Genomic DNA, 19858 nt, shown 5'->3' on the forward strand with positions numbered 1-19858 from the left:
GCCAAGTCTAGCTTTAGTTCTTCTCTTAGAGATTTCTTGACTAGCTCTTTCATCAAGCACCCATGAAAGGCTAAAACCTTTATATACTGGGTTAAACCTCAATGTAAAATTTATCTTGTCGTCTGGGAAATAAGGGAAGTCTCCCATTACTACTGCACTGGAATTCACCAGTGACCATACTACATATACCTATGATTTTGAGTACTCATGGTACTGCCTGCTTTCAGACATTTTTCATTTATATCCACTTTACATAGTACGTGTTGCAAGTTAACATAAATATTGTATGGAAACACAATTTAAGAATATGTATCTAGCATTCACTTTGGACACAAACTCACTCCCTTCATCTTCTAACCTAAAGGAACTCCTCTCCCTTTGGGCTGCATGCAATACTTTATTTCATTTTAGAAGCAAAAGGTGTCTGTCAAAAATCTGTGAGATACAATGCAGCTCTAATGAATCAATTTTTTGAAAGGGTCAATGAAAACTCATATTATTCCTCGCCTATATCCCTCTAGGACTTTTTGACATGCATAAGATGTGTGTATTCTAAAACATGAAGACTGTCCACACTGCAGGGATTCCCTGCTTTTTGACACCTCAAAACCTCATCTAGAAATTCTGGAAATGTTATAGAATGCCAGTAAAGTAATTAGCGTCAGTGAGGCTTTCTAACAAGAACTAGTATTATGAGAGGTAGAACGGTCATGTCACACAGACACGACAAATAAATAAGATTCTCTCAGTTCTATTGCTTTGAACTTCCCAGTGATGTAATCAGGAGAAAAATGTAGACATTTTAAATATAGGCATATTCCTTACCACCACCAAGCCAGATGATTTTACTTTTCCCAATATCATAGCTGTTCTCATTGTCTTCACTGACCTTCTAGTCAAGGCAAAAAGAAAAAAGAAAAAAACAACTCACACCACCTGTCATTGCTCTTATCCTCTCTAAACTTAGGCACTCTGTAGCAATGCATCTGCCTCTTCAGAAGGGATGAGCACCTTACTCTATTCTTAACTCTTACTACAAGGAGAGTTGCCCTGGCATGGAGCCCCTTTGATTATTCCCCAAGTTTTCATATTTGCTTTCCAAAAAAATCTACTCTTTTTCAGGAAAAAAACCCTCAAATCTCAGGAGGCAGGAGACCTACTTGGGAGTGATATGAATGCTAAATAGGATTTTCAGAAGGAAATTAATGTCACACCTCAACACGGACAGAGCTACATTTTCCAATTTCAGCATAAGTTGTTCATCACAGACCTTTAATTGACATACCATAGTGTGAATCTTCAGCTTAAAAGTTATTATCACTTTACTGAAATGACAGCTGAAAATTCAGTAGAAGTCTAGCCAAAAATCTAAATGCTTTGAAAACAACACTTAGAAAAAAAAATTATAAAATTGGATATATCTGTAATAAGACCTTACATTTCTCAGGCTGCAGCTATCATTGATCTCTAATGTTATGAACTAAAACAAATTGACTCAACATACCAAATAATTTTCACTATCTGCTTTAGGCAAATACAAATGGGAAAGATGAACAAGGCTGCCAGAACCCTTTTTCAAAAAGGAAATAAAAGAAAACAAATACAGACTGAAATATCTTATGTTCTCTAAAGAGTGGTCCAGGATGTAACATCCCTTACGTATTACAAGTCGATTCTGAAGTTACAAGACAGCCTTAGTTTTTGAAGAACCCATTTCTTTCACTCGGGAAGAAACCACCATGCTACAAGATTCAGCCTTCTTTACTTAAGTGTGACTTGTTTAAGAGAGAATATTAGTTTCATCTAAAAGATGTTGGTTTCATCAATATTTTCAATTCAGTGGAAAGAATGCTTAAAAGTCACAGAACTTCAGCTGCTGATGTGAAGCGTGCAAGTGCCCATATAGTGAAAGGATAAGAAGTAAAGAATAAAAGAGAATCAAGTTGTGCACAGACTTAAGAACATAAAGAATATCAGAGAAGACAGATCACCTTGACACCTTATTTTGACCTATGAATTGAAATAACAGTCTCCACAAAGCACACTGATATTTTGCAATATAAAGCTAACAGACTGTACAAAGCTTCCTCACAAAAACAATATTCCTCCTATATATTAGATTCAATGTCGCTGTTTTGATGCAAAAGGCCAAGTTTATTCATGGGGTAATTACACATTTACCTAAATGAAGTGAAACTGAGTGAACACCTGACCTCATGCCTTTGTTTTAACACTGAACTTCAATGCATTCCTGCTTTTCTGTTTGTTTGGTCCGTCAAGTCAAAGTGTCCTTGTCAGTCTGTATGTAGCCATTTTCTGTCAAAAGACTTCAATGCAAGTACTACACTTCAGGAAATCTCCGATATGGCTGAACTCACCGGGAGAAAGCCAGACTGATCAGACTGACAAAAGAACTCTCTTCAGTTTGAATTTCCCCCAAATAACCTTTGAATGTTTAGAGATTCCAATACAAAAATAATAGCTAAAACTAAAAAGGCCCACAGCATTCTGTGCCTGGTAGAATTTGAGTAATGTGCTCTCGTCCCTTCAAAAAGAAACCAAGTAATAGCTGGTGAATAAAGACAGGGTTAGTAGCAGCACAGAGGCAGCACGGAACTCCCTGTGCCAACGGAACTCAAGAAACAGCAGGTACGCATGTGCGTTTTTATTGTGAAAAGCTTCTGGGGTGGCAACAGTCTTGAACTAGCTCTTTGTAAAAATAAAGCAGAAAATAAGATGACTGACCTGAGATCAGACCGTATAATGTTGCATAATACTGACCTCAGGTTTGCTGACAGCAGTAAGATGGTGGGGGCTTTCCTCTGTTTCTCGGTAGCCCTGTTCCCTGAGCAAAGGAGGGACACTGACCCGTGAACAAGGAAACAGGCACTGTCCGGTATGACCAATGTCGGCCTTTCATCTACTTAAATGGCCCTGAATCAAAATGTCATTTAGCAACAGTAACGGTGACAAGAACCAGGACCTGAGCAATCAGAGACCAGAAAATCATAAATATCTCAATAAATACGAAGTATTGTAAAATCTGAGCTTAGTGACCTAATACAACAGAAATGCTCTAACAAGGGAGAAGATGATTTTTTTTAAATTAAATAAGATCTATTAAAGATATAAATCTCCACTTTTTCAGTGCAAATGCCTCTAATCCCTATCTTTCCTGGATTTGCTGGGAGGTTCTTTAGAAGGAGCTAGACTGATCTCTCAGTCTTATACTGAACTGAAAATTGTTAAGTTGAAATCTTTGCTCAAATATTTAGTGTAATAATTCAAAGCTGTTCTTCTCCCTTTTTAAAACCCTGAAAGAATTAAAAGCAACATGAATAAAAAACTCTCATACCAGACATGTGAAAGTCATGGTTTCAATGTCTAATACTTTTCTTGAGCCAAAACCCTTTCCTTTTGTCTCTACTTTCTTTTCTTCATAGGTCAATTCTGGCATAAAACTTTTAAGAAGCACCCAAAGTCAATGAAGGAACTGGAATAACTGGGCTTGAATTTTCAGGTTGTTACTTTATTACTGCGATGCTTTTCCTAGGTGTAGATGCTGGGAAAATGACTTTATTTATATCTACCATTTGTACAACTAGGAACTTAAGGGTATAAAATAGGACACATTACTCTAGACATAGACTATGCCACATACACTCTTTTCTACAAAGGCATGAAGACAACTAACAAGCCCTGTGCAAAATCTTGACACTGCAACACCTAGATCTTCCTTTTCATTTTCATGAAAGAAAAACACTTTCCCAATCCATTAGAATAAATTTTGGAACAGCTTACTAATGTTGAAAATGCTGAAACATCACATGCATTTTATTTTATATATGCCTCTAAAAATGAATAAATGCATTTTAGTTATAAAATTTAACTTTTGTTTCTTCCCTAGCAGTTGTTCTAAAGTATGCTTTTTTCCATTACTGTCATTAAATCTGAGATGCTGAAATTGTCTTTATGTGATCAAGAAAGCATTATATTCTCTCTCTTGTGCTAGACCTTTTTGTAGTGTTATGCCATCATATCATCTTGAAAAGAAAGTTTGAATGACCAGTTTGTTATGATTTATTTCTGTTTTCAAGGAGAGAGAGGGGAAAAAAAAGAATTACTACCTTGAAAATCTTAGATAACAACTGGAATTTCTTTCCTTTTCTGTATTGTATTCAGTATAACCATTTCAGGGCATTTTAAAAGCTGTTACTTTCCTCTTCTGTATTCACATGCATTTCCAACTGCTCATACTTCCCTATATCATCCATCAACATAAATCTGAAAGCGTTTTATAGTTACAGGTAAAAATGTGAGAATAGAGTAAAATGTCACACTCCCTACACCCCAAATTGGGGAGAAAAATGCATTTGAAAAACTACATTCAGCTGAATACCTGAAGAACCATTCTTATTTGCCATTTAGAGGACATTTGGAGTGGATTTAGAGAAGCCTGCATTCAGTATGTTATAGATCCAAAGGGTCCACACATGTCAGTCTTGTTCATTATGCTCCTCTGGTGTTCCCTTTAAAGGCATGACTCACTCCAAAGTGAGACCAACGTTAATCTTCCCTTTACCACTGCACATTTACTTCTCTCTCCAAAGTGAAAAGTACGGTGAATGTGAAATCACAAGCTGCTTCCAGTACAACTCACAGGACATTCGGGAAACAAAGATGTGTCAACATCCAAAATGAAGAATGTTATGGACTAAAATACATCCTCTGTTTCTCTTTTCTCTCCTAAAATTCTTTATTTATTTGTTTTCCATATCCTGAGTTATCTAACTTGGAAGCTTGTAGGAAACACAATCCATACTTCACCACCATGGGAACTAAGCAATGTTAAAGCTTGCAGCAGTACTGTGCATGTTCTTCTGGATTTCCTCAGGAGGATCTGCTCTTCTGAGCTGCTGCACTGAATAAAATTGTGGTACCCAACTCCTTACCAAGTCATTGTGCACCTAGCAGCCCTGCCTCTTTCAGTGCTCAAAGCTATGTTTTCATTAGGATAATTTTCATCAGAGAGATGAACACACATGAAAGCTCCTCATGATTTCTCTTCTAGCTGAGAGCGAATTCTGTAAATCCACTTGCTTATTTGAGAAGGGGATATTTGTTCTTGCTTGATCAAATTCCCTCAGTTTCTCCAGTGCCTACACAGCCAAATATTTGCAGATGACTGGTCTGTCAGAACACCATTAGATAGTCTTGACCTTTTGGAAGTTTTCATAAAATCTTCCCCAAATAACTCATAATTTCAGAAAAAGAAGTCACTGTGGTTTTAAGAATTTTAAAGATACCTTTTTTAATATAAAACTATTTTTGGAGATGTCTGTTCAGGAAAACATCTCCTGAAACATTGAAGATTGACCCAAAGTGCAACAAGAGAGCATCAGTTCAATTATCTAGGTATCAGAGAAAATACTTAGCATCTACAAAAGGATTATTTCTCATTTTTATCACAACTTCATTCATGCAGGACCTGTGTTTTGTCATGTTCCTTTTTCCTATAAAAACCTCATGAGCATTACTAATACAGATTCCTTTTATACAGTTTTCCAGTCTCCAAATGACAATTTTTAAGAGAAAAGAAATAATGAGTGAGGATTGGGGATATGTTTCATATTAAAATAAAATGATGACTTGTTATCCTAACACTTGCTGTATAAGAGATGATGGCAGCAAATTAATCCATCCTCTTGACAGTCATTTCATGATAAGAATAGGAAACCTTACCATTTTCACTGTAGACCTAACCTATTCTTACCCTCAGCGTGCATTTCCATGACAATGACTGTAATCATTGTAACAGCATTGTACATACTCTGCTTTTTGTGATGTTAATCCCAAACTGGGTCTGAAAAATGTGAAAGGACAGATATCAAATGGCAAAATTCTCACCAGTGACGCAGAGCAGTCCACAGTTAATAACTGACAGAATTGACAGAGTAGTGCTAGTGAATAGAGGCCTAGAATTAAAGGGCAACATGCACATAGCCTTCTTTCATAAACTGAGGGGCTCCACATGAAACCCTCTTGTCAAATTAAAGCATACACGAGACCTTGATGAGGTGTTTATAATTAAATGCAACATCACTAAAACACTAAAACATCTATGTTTCAAAATGAAAAGAAACTCATGCACAGTGACTGCTATGAAAATTCTGTTGATTACTAAGATTTTGTCTGTCTCAGCCTTTTTTCTGAATTAAAAATAAATGCCTGAGCTAATACGATTGATCTCTGCATTAAATCTGATCATCAGAACTATCACCAAATGCAAAATAGGGTATAGATGCTCCTAAGTCCCACAAAACTTCTACAAAGACAAGCTTACTATGGCCAGGAGGACACTCAGCGTATGGAACACCATAGGGAATTCTTTGAGGAAAAGGTGGAAAAAAACTGGGAAATACAGAGGAAGAAATGTCCTCAAACAAGGCATCTAGTCACATTCTGAGCATGAAGGATAAAAAGAAATCCTATTTGTTATCTCCATAAATCTGGCATTGATAAAGAGATCAGAGAATGACAAAAAAAACCCAAAAAGCAAAAAACCCCACTATTACAGGAATATAAAATTGAAGGGGTCCATCTGTCACTCGCTGAATCCAGGTCTCTGCTCTTGCATGCAATCATGTCTATAACTGCTTTCATAAAGAAAAGCATGCTTTACTTTGAAAGCATTTCACATTTTTATTCCCATTCTCCCTATTAGGAGGCTCCTCCAGAATCTCACTTATCTTCTCTTATTTCCATCCTAAATTAACTCATGGCCAGCAAAAACTCATTTTTTTCAAGTGAAACTCAATCAACTTAAATAGCTCCTCTCCCCGTTGTGGTTTCTTCCAAGGTGTGTTTACAGAAAACATAAATGTTCTCCGCTATTAGCTATTAAAATAACTAAACGTATTTTATTCCCCATTACCACCCCATCCATAGTAGCAGTTTTTCTCTGCATTGCTTCACATATAAATCCATTTTTCTTAGCCAAAAGTAATCAGAAGCTGTACACAGGTTAACATTACTTTGCACAATAGCTTTAATACTGTCTTATCTCTCTTTGGACTATCTAAACTTCTGCAGCTTAGAATTGTATTTGCTTTTAAGGTAGGGCAATAGAGGCAATAATGGATCTGCTGACCAGATCTTTCTCTTCCTCTGTCACTTACACCCGACAAATCATCAGGGTACTGCATCACTGTAGAAATTCATGATATTGTTCTGTAAGAGCCTCGTCACACTGTGGTCCTGAAGTTTACTCTGTATCTCCATATCCATATCTTCTCAGTGCTATCTAGCTCTTTCCAGACAATGTTTTGATTCTCCTGCATACCTTTGCGACAGCAAAATATATGTTTATAGAATATTTCTTCTATTCCAAAATGATTCATGAGAATATTAAGCAGACTAAGATGGGTCTGAAGGCATATCCCCTCCTCACCTATTTCGAAAGCTTCTCTTTCAATATAACTCATTAGCTCCATTTAGAAAGTCCTTTCCTCAGCTTACAATTCCAACACAAATCTCAACATCCCTCACTATAACCAACATTTTTTTTTACCACCTAGAGTAATGCCATATACTTCATATTTTACTTAGGTTGCATTAACAAAATCATGGAGTTCTTTTTCGATCTTTGTGGTAACAGTATCTTAAATGTTGATGCTCCAGTTGCTACTTCCAGTTCAGACAATGCTGTCCAAATTTGAAAGACCTCGCTACCAAACATCTGTGATTTCAGGAGGTACAGCTTTCCTTGGATATTTTGTATACTCCAAGATGTAATTTTCAGGTTTCTCAACTTGGAAGACAAACCAAAATGAAATAATTCCTTTTCCATGCCCTCATTCCCATCAGACATCTTGCTTCTCCCCTCATATTCAACATCTTTCTCCATTTTCATTAAGGAAATAAAGATTCATCTAAGTCAAGTAATAAAAAAATTCTATCATAATGCTGAAAGACAATATTCAGGGGCACAAAAGCTCTATCTCAAACATCTCTTTATGAAGCTATATATTCAGTTTTTGCATTATTTTAATGCAAGTTTCAAACACTCACAGAGACAACATTACACATGCTATACCAGACTTCAGCTGGCCACCCAAAAACTGCATCAGCATGATAGAATGAACCTTAGGCCTGAAGCTCAGCTCACTACATAAGTCAAATATAAATGCAGGTCTTGTTATTGGTTGCTGGCATCCTGACAAACTACAGTTTAAAAACACTTCACAAACTCTTGAGGAGTTGTAGCAAGTAATGTATCTCCTGTCTCTTTTAACAAAGAAAGTCACAGAGGGATTTTCCTTTGGAGGAGTCCTCCACTCTTCCTTCAGAGCGGAATGATTAGCCTATTGAGCCTAGACTGTATTTATAATAATCCCTGAAGTGGAACTGAATCTTATTTTGAAGTAGTACGGAAACATCTTCAACACTGACATATTTAAGCACTAGGGTTATACAGAATCTGATGCAAGAGTATCAGCTGCACTCACTCCAGTCATTTTTAGCTGAGCTCAGAAGAAACACTATTTCATCATATTTAAGTGTCTTCATCCTATTTTCTTAATTCATATTGCAGTCTTTGTAATTAACATAGAAATTATACACAGACAACGGGTAAGTTTACTGAGCATGGATGTAGTAAAATTCCTGTCTCAAGAGGTCTCCACCTTTAAAAAAGGGAGGTACCACCTAAGGAGACACCTGATTTTCCTCTATCAATGTCACGTTTCAGGGGATGGGGGGGGGCGGGGGGGAAAGGAAGACGATGACCTTACCTTTCCTACATACTGAGGATCTGGTCCCATGTGTTCTTCTAAAACAAAGAACTGATTCCACACCCATCCACGCTTGGGACGATGATGCACTTCTGTTTCACCTTCTGTGTGTTTGGTTTGATTCCTAGTCACCTTGATGGAGCCATGGTGAGCAGCTCCATAACACCTCTGCACAAAACAGAGACAAACTAGGACTGGACAGATACAAGATGTACTTGTAATTCTCATTGTAGGATAAACTTCCTGGTTCAAGGTTTTCTTTCTCTGGTATTTTTCAGCTGTAATCCTTTAGTAAGTTTCCAGGATGGAAGGTGAAGCCTGGTTCAGAAACACAGTCCAAAGTGTTTTTTTCTGCTTGTTCATGGCTTAGCTGCCCATTGGGGAAAGCTCAAACTATATTTACATTATGAAAAGCTGACTGGAAAAATTGATATTTCTTCTGAGGTCTTCACAATAGAGTTCCACAGCCGACCATTTTCTATCTAATAGGGAAAGAAAAGAAAGCCACTTACTCATCACTAAAACCAGCAATTTTCAGTTTTTTGACCTGAGATGATACAGTCACAGCTGTACTAACCAGTCCCTCAAAGACTCTCATTGTAACTAAAATTTCTTTTCAGTCCTTCTGGTAAAAGTGTTTTCCGATTGTTCTTATTTAAATGCCTTAAAAATTAGCATGTCTCTTCCAAGCTATGGAAAATGTGTGCATTATTAAAAATTGGATGTTTCAAAACAGTTCATTTGGCCTTATGCCTGCAAATCACTGATCTAGTCTGGCAGTAAAATAAAATTACTGCTACAGTGTTATTAGACAGAAAGCAATTGATAACCCGTATCAGATGAGTTCTTGGTCTTTTCACATATTGTACAGAGACCCATGATTGTGAAAAAAAACAAGGCTATGATTGGTTTTGAAAGAAAGCCTCCAAAATGGGCTTTGAGTTTGAGTCAGTATTACAGCATACTGGGAGGAACTTTAGTCAAAATGTGCATTTTTACCCACCGTGCTTTACTTAAATTACAAACAATATTGCACTGGACCTTTACCAAATTACTTCATACTGACAGAAATTTCAGATACCGATGTTTAGATAATCAGTACTATTTTTTCAAAAACTCCTAAATTTCCAGTAGTAGAACATTTTTTTCAACTTCAAAAAGGAAGCTTTATACTACAATAGTATTTAAAATGTAAAAATGTACATAGAAGTTGATGTAGTGCTTAAGCAAAAGTACCTTTAAAAACAACTCTTGAACCTCAAACAGAATAGTTACCCTGGGCAAACAGTTTGTTCAGTTATCTGAAGACATCAAGGATCAATCAAGAGTTTCAAAACATGCACCTAAATCTACAAAAATTAGAATTAGAACTGCCTTCCAATATTGGCTTAGTTTAAATATCAGAAAGCCATTAAAAAGTTACATGAACAGAAACATTATGAAACTACTTTTGTTTGCAAGTTCCATAGGAAAACAACAGAACAAAATCTCCAAAGAAAAACCAAGCAAGAAAGAAGTCAAGTGGAAAAATACTGCGGTGGAAGCTCACCAAGCTTTCTTTGGTTTGTAAGGTTTTTTCCCCTTATGCTTGTTCCAAAGCCACCGTAATACTGCAAGCTTGACCATACTTTTTTACATATTCATCTAAGTATAGTTTCTCATCAGAATAATGAAACAATACTTCAAGACTGTGCTATAATTAGGAATACCCATAAAGGACATTGTCCTGTACTTGGTAATAGCAATAGCGACTTTGGATAGTACATAAGTCATGAAAATTAAAGCATTCAGAAGTAAAGGAAGAACAGCAGTCTCCTGATGATGGGGAGGAATTCAAAAAGAAACACACTACAGAAACTGAAGGAGGAAACTTGTAGACATTCAATTTTACCTTCCTTCCTACTTCCACAGCAATGTAATCTCCCCTCAAAGCCCATAAAGACCAAGTCACTGTACTCTCAAAAGCCTCACTTCCTATCTTGGAACAAATTCATAACATTACCTTCCTTAAATATAAATGTGATTCGATAGGGATTTTTCCACAGCTAAATGTTATACAGAATCTAGTTACAGCAGGGACAGAATCCAGCAGTTCTGAGACTCACATTTGTTTCTAACCTTGTATTTGTCTTTCTCTGTTCCCCTGCCTTTCTACATTCTTTCCTGGTTCTTGCTGGAAAACAGCTTTTGCCCTGAGGTATGTAATTTCCTCCTGAAGATTTCTATATTTACAGATGAGCTATTTAAATAGGTAAGTCACTGTTATATTTCACATGTACATTAAAATTAACTGGTATCTTAAAAGGATAAACCTTTCATTTTGTAAGTATAATTTTTCTTCCCCTTGTTCCCATCTTGGGAAATGTCTGGGAGCAGTTCATAAGACTATAAGCAGTGCATAATAAGTTAAAAAATAGTATATAAAAAGCACATTGAGATTTTTTAGAATTGCACATTTAAAACATATTTGAAATCATTATCACTGAACTTTCCTTTACAGAAATGTTGGGATTTTTTTGTTTGTTTTTTTTGGAAAATTCTTACTTCATGAAAGAATAAATGTAAATGAGTACAGAAGATACCACAAATCAAGATTTACTATCCAGAACCTTGTCGTCCCACCTCCCCCCCCCCCCCCCGCAAAGTCATACATAGAACAAATTCATTAACAGCAATATGAATCCTGTAAACCATGTTATTAGCCTGGCTCTTATATGGCTTAGAACAAGTAAGAAACACCAAACTACAAAGAGCTGCTTCATCTCAAAAATACCTGTTCTTCCTAGCATTAACATAGGAGACCTTAACTCCACTTTGCGCCAAAACTACTAACTTTTCTTAAGGCAATTCATAGCTCATCTGCTAAATGTGTCCCCCACCCAACACAATCAAAGTTTTTAAATTCTTTATTTTGCATATATCGTTTCTAAAAGAAAAAAAGAAAGATGACAATGGAGTCTATTTGCTGTTACAGTTATGATTAGAAATTCAGGCATCAACAGTCACAGAATTCTGTGTGGTGCTTGGAGAATCATTTCCACTGTGACTGCAAAAGTGATTAGAAGTTGAACAATTAAAAGAGGAAGGCTTTTTAGTGAAGATTCTTTGAAGTGTTTTTGCTTTTGTTAACACCTGCTAAAATCAAAGCCTAAATAACACTCAGTAGAAAACTCCTCATTCTTAGTTGTTCAGCACCCTTCCATTAAAAGTCTAGGGCAAAAATTCATTAAAAAAAAAAAAAAAACAAAAACCCACACCCAAACAATAAGCCCCCCTTCCTCAAACCCTACACTCTGCCATGCAGGCAGCAAAATTTGTCTACAGAGAGCAAGTCCAGATGGAAAGATCTGTAATGGTTAACTAAGAAAAGATGGCAAACCAAAGTAGAAATGCACTCAACCTGTGAAGAACTCAACAAAGGGACTGAACTTTCTGAAATCCTTTAAATTGTTGACTTACACTAACAAACTGACACGTTGACTGCTCAGTGCTCTTGTCTGCACTTTCAAATTAAGTGTCCTGCTTTATGCTTTTTGTTATAATGCTGTATGCAGCAGCAGAGTAGACTTGTATTACTGCTGTCTCCTGGGAGCCCTCATGAAAATGAGTTGTGTATCTCAAGAGACTGTCAGAGTGAGTTAAAATTAAAATAAATAATTAAATAAGATGAGGTGGCAAAGTTCCACTAGCACTGCTGAAAATCATTAGAGCAGAGTAGTTACTGCTTAGTGCGGAAGCAAGTGTCTATAATGAATTCCCAGGAAAACAGTATAAGCGCAGTGATGCAAAATGAGGATGCTTCACCATCACGAGGAGATGCATCCTTCGTTGAGGAGCAATTATGGCAGTACAGAAAGAGAGTCTTGTCCTGAATCTCAGTCTCCCCTATCTCCATAATCAAATTGACCACACATTTGAATTCATTTGAATGATTCAGTTTTGCAGATGCACATTCAACACAGCTCTGCACATCTTTTGTCACAACCCTCAGGGACCCTTTTTAGTCCCATGGTGATGGAACAACAACGAGTTATGGAACTTGTAATAAACTGTATTTCTCATACACTTTTTGACTTCCTCCTCTGCCCTCTGCTCTCTAGACTTCTCCCTGTTAGAATGAATTCTTCCATTATAAAAATCCAACCAGCTTCAAATCAACATCATTATTCATATATATAATCTGCCAGGGAAATATTTCTTTCCTTCTGTATTCCCAGTGCTTATTCTGTTGCTAACGTTACGTGTTTCTGCACTGCAGAGATAATGGCATATTGACCTGAAGACCAAGGACAGAATATTGGGCAATATCAAAATGAGAAATGGGATATTATTTTTTGTTTTATCCTTCTGAAGAACAGGTTGATAAATTGCCAAGAGAATACATAGCACTCCAACAGACCCCTGGTAATTCACCAAAAAAAGAAGAAAAAAAAAGTAGATGGAGGGAAAGGCTTCATCCAGGGTTGATCTCTACTCTCTTTTCCCAAGGCTGGTAGAGCTGAGTGAGCTATGGGACTTTACATGAAGAGATGAAGCATGAAGTTTTTCTCAGCCTATGTGATACAAACACAATATAGAACCATCAATGCTTCACAATAAACAAAGCCTTCTGGCATTAGTTGATTTAACAGCAATAGCATCCAAATCCTTTTAGAAAGCATTTAAAAACAGTATTAAATGTCATCTTGCCACTGTGTGTGTAAAATGCAGTACTTTAGCTATGTCTATGAGACTAAAAACTAAAAGCAAATATGTAATTAAATTAGAAAGAAGTCTTTAAAATAGTTTAACAGTAATTTCAACAACTACAAATGTTTTGACACTATAGTTCTATATTGTCAGACCTTTCAAAAATGGAAAACTGAACTATTTTTTCCTGACATAGCAGAAGGAAACTTTCGTTAACTTGTAAGAGGACTGCATGAGATACCACACTCCTAAAATTTTTGCTATGTTTATGTATATATGTATTACTGTTCGGAAAGCTAATCTTTATCGTCCTGAAACACAATCTATTTCTTAAAGAGACAAAAAAGAGAGCATTTGTCATCTCCTTCCTCACCTTTTTAAATGACAACAAACCCAGCTCATGGCTGTACAATGGCAAAGGGTGTTATTTCTTGTGTTTCTCTTTCACACTTACATACAGAGACTTTTGGTAAATATCACCTTTACTAACTGAAAAAGAAAAAAAGACTGTGGTAATCTTGAACTGATCATGATTTCACAAGGAAAATTATCTGGCACAAACTCACTCTAAGAAAATAAATAAAAATAACCGCAAAAGAAAGACTCCATGGCAAATGAATACCATTCTTTCATACTAGGTAACAGAAATTCTATTGTGGGGAGAAAGTGGTGGAAAAAAATGAGCAGGAAAATAAAAAGGGATCCAAAAAAGACAGGCACTCAGACATTATATACAGATAAATAACAGACAAAAATTTAGAGTATGATAAAACAAAGACACTGAAAAATAACCAAAAAAAATGAATCAAGATAGAGAAACAAATTGGAAAGCTCAAGTGGAAACAGCTGCAGCTGTGAAAGATACTATGTGAAGCTATGAATTTTCTCTCAGAGCTGCAAACGTGTCTGAGAAGCAAGCAGTACAATTTCTGTGGAATGGAAGAAAAACAGTTAATACAGTTCAACACAAAAATGTTATCAAATGGAAAACGTTAATTGAAAACAAAATCATGGCACAAAATTCCCCACCAAATATATGAATCTGTGAATGAGTTTGCTGAAATTGCCAAGAGAAATGCAAAAACAATGGCAATATTTATTTCTCTGTGCTTTCTATCTTCCACACCAGAAAAGCTCTTAAGTTCTACATTTTTATGCACAACTCACGAATGAAGTCAACTGATGACACATTTGGCACAGAAAAGAAAAATCCAACATGAAGTAATACAAGAATATCAGGACAACTGCAGAGGCTTAATGATTACAGGTTCTTACACAATGTGAATGATAAGCTGTGATATTCGTAAGTTCAATTTACAGAGAAACAAGTTATGTAAAATTAATTTAGATCAGTAGAGAACTCTTGCTGAGAGTACAGAGTAAACATTACCCAGGGGAAAAAAAAATATCAAGGAAGGGAAAAGAAACGCCCTTTTTTCTTTTCTTCTGTCCCCTTATCACCTACCACCTCAAAGAAAGGAACAGTTCTACCAAAAGCCCAGGAGGAAACAAAAACCAGCAGCTGTATCCTATTTGATGCTGGGATATTATCTATGGAAAGGGAAATCACACATTTTGGGGCATTCTAAAATAGTGAAAGAAAAACTCCTTACACAAATCCTACATTTGGGAAAGCAAGCTGGTCCTCTGGCGAGTAAATCATGATACTACATAACAGAAAGACAATTTTACAGCACACAAGTGTGCCCTAATTTTTTTTATGTGACATGTTTTACATGTCCTAACACTACAATTAAGTATACAAAATCAGGACGCTGCCCAGGAATTAACTCATTACTCCTCCTATTTGATTTTTCAAAAATAACACTAGAGTTTAATTTCAGATTAAGCATTTAAATCACTTAAAATTTAAATTATTTCAGAGAGTAAAGTGTCATGAACTTTTCGATAGTATCCTGACTGACATATGCAAGTCAAACAATCCCAACTCATGAGAATCTATTCCTCCTACTGGCTCAGACCTTCACCACGACAATGCTAGAGACCTCAATTAAATACAGTCTGTATCACAAAGGATTTCTTCCTAACTGCTCATATTCCAGGACAGTTTTTTAACCTAAGAAAAGCCCTTTTTCTCTCTCCAGTTTTACCTCCATTAGATCTTAAATATGAGGAAGACCACAAGGTGCACAGTTAAAAATTAATACATTAAAAAAATTCCACCTCTGCCCTCAATGATATACTCCATTAGCTTTATTGCTCATTTTTTATTAATTAAAATTTCTCATTTTTCTCTCTGACTCTACTCTGTAATTATTAAAATTTCAGTAGCTTCTGAATTATAGTAAGTAATATACTATTATCAATTCAAATGTTTTGTGAAGACCAAAAAAAACAGAGCCAAGCCAGCCCTTTCGGTTAGCAGCTGCTGAATAGGCCATTAGACTTTCAGTAATTTGGATTTCAGAAGCATAACTGAAACAGTCACAGAATCACAGAGTAGTTGGGGTTGGAAGGGACCTCTGGAGACCATCTGGTCCAACCCCCCTGCTCAAAGTTGGGTCAGCTAGAGCAGGTTGCTGAGGACCATGTTCAGTGAGGTTTAGAACATCTCCAAGAATGGAAACTCCACAACCTCACTGGGCAACTTGTTCTAGTGCACAGTCACCCTCACACTGCAGAAGTGTTTTCTTATTTTCTTATTAAATATTTCTTTCTTAAAGAAAAAAGAAAAATAATACATTTTTGTTAATAAACAGCAACATTGCTTATTTTCTTACTAAACACAGTCTGTGTTTTTATTATTCGCATCATAAGTTTGATTTTAGACAGTTCACGCCTAATACTTCAACATAGAATAAGTACGGATTGGTTTCTTGATTTCTTGCACAATGGATTGTTCTTATCTTTTCCTTTATAAATGTTAATAACATCTTGAGACTGAAAAAGGAAAAAGGTATGGGCTAGAGAGAACTTCTTCATCCAGCATTACTGACATTTTTAGTTTTCATTTTTAGTTCTGACTACTTTGCGAAGATGGAGTAATTTCAAAGGTTTCCTTTAAAATCCTTGCCACTGTCAAAACAATCATCCAGCACTGGCTTGATTCAAGTTTTAGATAAAAGTTTGTATTCATTTTTCCTCGACTGTTTCATTGCCAGTATTAATGTTCAGAATCCATATTCCCTGTTAGCTTAATAGACCTTAATACAAAGCCACCTCACTAGCTAGGTAAGTTATAACACTTGAACTAGCTAGGGTCATAAAATGGAGTAGATGTGGTATGAACAGAAGTTTTTGAGATTATTCATAGAAGCAGCCCCATACTCCATACACAAAGAGTTAGGTGAACTGGAATTCAGATTTTGTTATGAAAAAAAATTTGGAAGCAAAACCTAGCAGGACCTGCAACTAAGAGAGAACAGAAATGCTGAGGTACTAGCAAACAGCTCTGCGCAGAACTACTTTCTGCTAACACCTAGATTAAAATAGATCAGTGAGGTGTTATATGGACTACCCCACAGGACAAAATGCCACTGAAACCCTACCTCACAGCAGCACTAGGAAGAACAAGAGCATGAGAGGCTGGAACAGCCTTAGGAGATGTATAGTTACAAGGACTATTAAAAAGTCTTTAATGTTGCTTTTGGCAATAGAAACTTCCGAGTAGTTATTGGGTTGTGTTTCTTTATCATTGTTTTTTTCTAGATAAAGATAAATTCAAGACTGTCTTATGCCAAGGCCTTAAAATAGCACCCTTAACAGGAGCTCAAAGATTTTATAAAAGCAGTATGGGCCTGTGATGAAGTAGGTTTCTTCTGATCCTGTGTACAGCTAATCAATAAGCACGAGCTTTAACAGATTCTTTAACGGATAGCATTAAGCGAGGCACCATTCACAAAGAGTATCCTAAAAACTTAGCGACATCACAGCCAGGCAATTAATCCAGCACATTATATGGCAAAGGAGACTGATAGTACGTGCCCCAATTAAAGGCTTCTGGGAAGACTGAGGCCCAACACGATAAATAAAAAAGGACAATCTCTCATACTATTAAAAAAGAAGTGCCTTTTTGGAGAGAAACTTTTTTTTTTCAAATACAAGAAAAAAAGATCACTTTTCAAATCTCAGTCGTTTCAGTAAGAAAAATGCAATTTTTACATACTAACCACCTGCGCCCCCAAACAAAATCCTATCAGACTTGGAAAATCCCATCGGAATTGAGGTATTCATCCTTAGCCAGGATACAAACAGGCAGGTCATACTAGACCCCTACAATCACCTGTAGTATAATGCTGGCAGCACATTAGAACCACCATGGAATTCAAGCTTATCGGCATACAAGGACCTTAAAAAGTGCATTTAATTGTCACTTTGGTTAAATGATGTGCAAGATGCACTGTGATCTGCTATGCTGCCTTTAACAATAAATGGCTTCAGTGAGTAGTAACTGTAGAGACAACTTAAGAGACTCACTGATTTCAGCAGATATGGCGAAGAGGTTTATAAAAGGACATCGAATGTGTACAGAAAACTATTAAACACTATAAACCAGTAGTTTTGGTACTCCTTTTGGCAAATATGTTCTAGAAACTGAGTAGAGAAATAAATTATCTTCTTTGAATAAGTAAAGATTTGCAAAGATTGAGACCAAAACAGAAATAAAGGATTTAATTTACAAACAATATTGCATATAGACAGGCAATTAACAACTATGATGAGCAGTTAGTAAAAATATGACATTAAAATGAGATTGAGGGATTCAGTGTCTGTCCTCATTAGGCACACAAACTATTTTATATATGAAAAGCAGACACACAGCAACTCCAGAAAAACAGAAGTGCTCTATCACAATCAGCTACTGAAGAAATATTTTTCGCAGCTATACAAATATTGTTGGCACTGAGAGCGACTGTCAGGACCATGAAACAGTAACAACACAATTAGTCAGATAAAATCCAGCCACTCTTTACAGCTATAATTGCACACACAATCACGCTAGCCATTACCTGCTGTGAAAGCAACAAGTGTGAAACAGAGAGAGATGATTCATAAATCTGAGTCACATCTTTCTCTTTTCCTCAACAGGACACTAAATCCACCTACATGTATATCTGGAGTCCATGTATTTAGTCAAGGATAATACAGATATACAAGATCAGTCACAAAAAATCCTTTAACTTTCCCAAAGAGTAGAAGTTTTTCTTCCTTTCTGTTTCTCTTCCCAAAGAAGTTGCTGGCAGAATAGATTTCACTGATTTGAGTCATCCCTCCCGTTTACAATGGTCAAGTCACCCAATCGGGGAACAAAGCAAATACATGAGACTCTGATGAGCAACTACCCAGGAATTAAATAGGAAGAACATGCAACAGCCACTCATGTATAATCCACAGGTATGGTTTGTTCTAACAAATTATTTCTCAGAAATGAATAGCAAGGACTCCTCTGAGAAGTATGACAGCATTCCAAAAGACCGGTAAAAATAAAAAAAGGGATAAGGGTCCAACGTAGACTTTAAAGCTTAAGAAAGAGCTAAAGACATTTATCTCCCATACTTTGCTACCAGTTAAATACTTTGTATTTCAAAATCCTTAAAACATATAATTTTTTTGTTGTTGTTATAGAAATGTTGGCAACAGATAATACATAGTATACATATGTTTCTCAGGGTAGAAGGATAATAAATAAGATACTGTTAAAAATAAACTTGTATCTCACTGTTTTAGAGAAAAAAAAAAAGAGAGTAAATGACTGACCCTGTTAAAAAATTCTAATTGTGTATGTTTGCTGCTTGAAAACACTCCTTTTCCAGTATGCCAGACTGTCCTGTGAGAAAGGATGCCTAAAATGTGATGTTTCAATAGAGAAAAAAACCTAAAGTACATTTATATTGGCTGATTTTTTCCCTTCCTAATTAAAAAAAAAATTGTCACCATTGTTTCTGAAACAATCTACTTTTTTTAAAAAGTACTTCACAAGACAGCAAGAAAACCAGATCTTTTGTTCTATTTTCTGTGTAGCAACACTGAAAATAATAATAATGTAGTAAAACAATGAAGAAAAATAAAATGCATCAAGGCAAACAAGATAATTGTATATAATAAAAACAAAATATTTTGTTTAAATACAATATTTTAATATTTAAATTCAGCTAAGTTTCAAAGCAAAGGTCGTTTTCATTTTAAAATATTAAAATGGCGTAAGTTACCAACTCAGACTTTTTTCTCATTGAAACTTTCTATAAACAGTTTTGCTTTTCAAAAATTGACGAACTGCAGTTAAAAACCTTTCTGCTTGAAAATTCCCAATAAGCTCTTCATTTAATGCATGGCACTTACAGATTTTGCTTCCTGGTACACAATCATGCTAGACCTTTTTATCACTGCCCTGGAACATCACAATAGCTGACGAACTT

The 19858-nt window shown here is 36.0% G+C and overlaps 1 protein-coding gene across 2 annotated transcripts in view; it reads right to left on the reverse strand.

Annotated features, from left to right (window-relative positions):
• The window catches only part of CDH18 (cadherin 18), a 254107-nt gene that overhangs the window by 167141 nt on the left and 67108 nt on the right, over positions 1-19858 (reverse strand). For both annotated transcript variants that reach the window (XM_064506877.1, XM_064506876.1), the window contains exon 3: positions 8793-9274. In XM_064506877.1, coding sequence (XP_064362947.1) covers positions 8793-9020 — 228 coding nt within the window. In that variant the 5' untranslated portion in view covers positions 9021-9274. The remainder of the gene's footprint in view (positions 1-8792; positions 9275-19858) is intronic.

The sequence above is a fragment of the Dromaius novaehollandiae genome, chromosome 2, assembly GCF_036370855.1.
Source record: "Dromaius novaehollandiae isolate bDroNov1 chromosome 2, bDroNov1.hap1, whole genome shotgun sequence".
NCBI lineage: Eukaryota > Metazoa > Chordata > Aves > Casuariiformes > Dromaiidae > Dromaius > Dromaius novaehollandiae.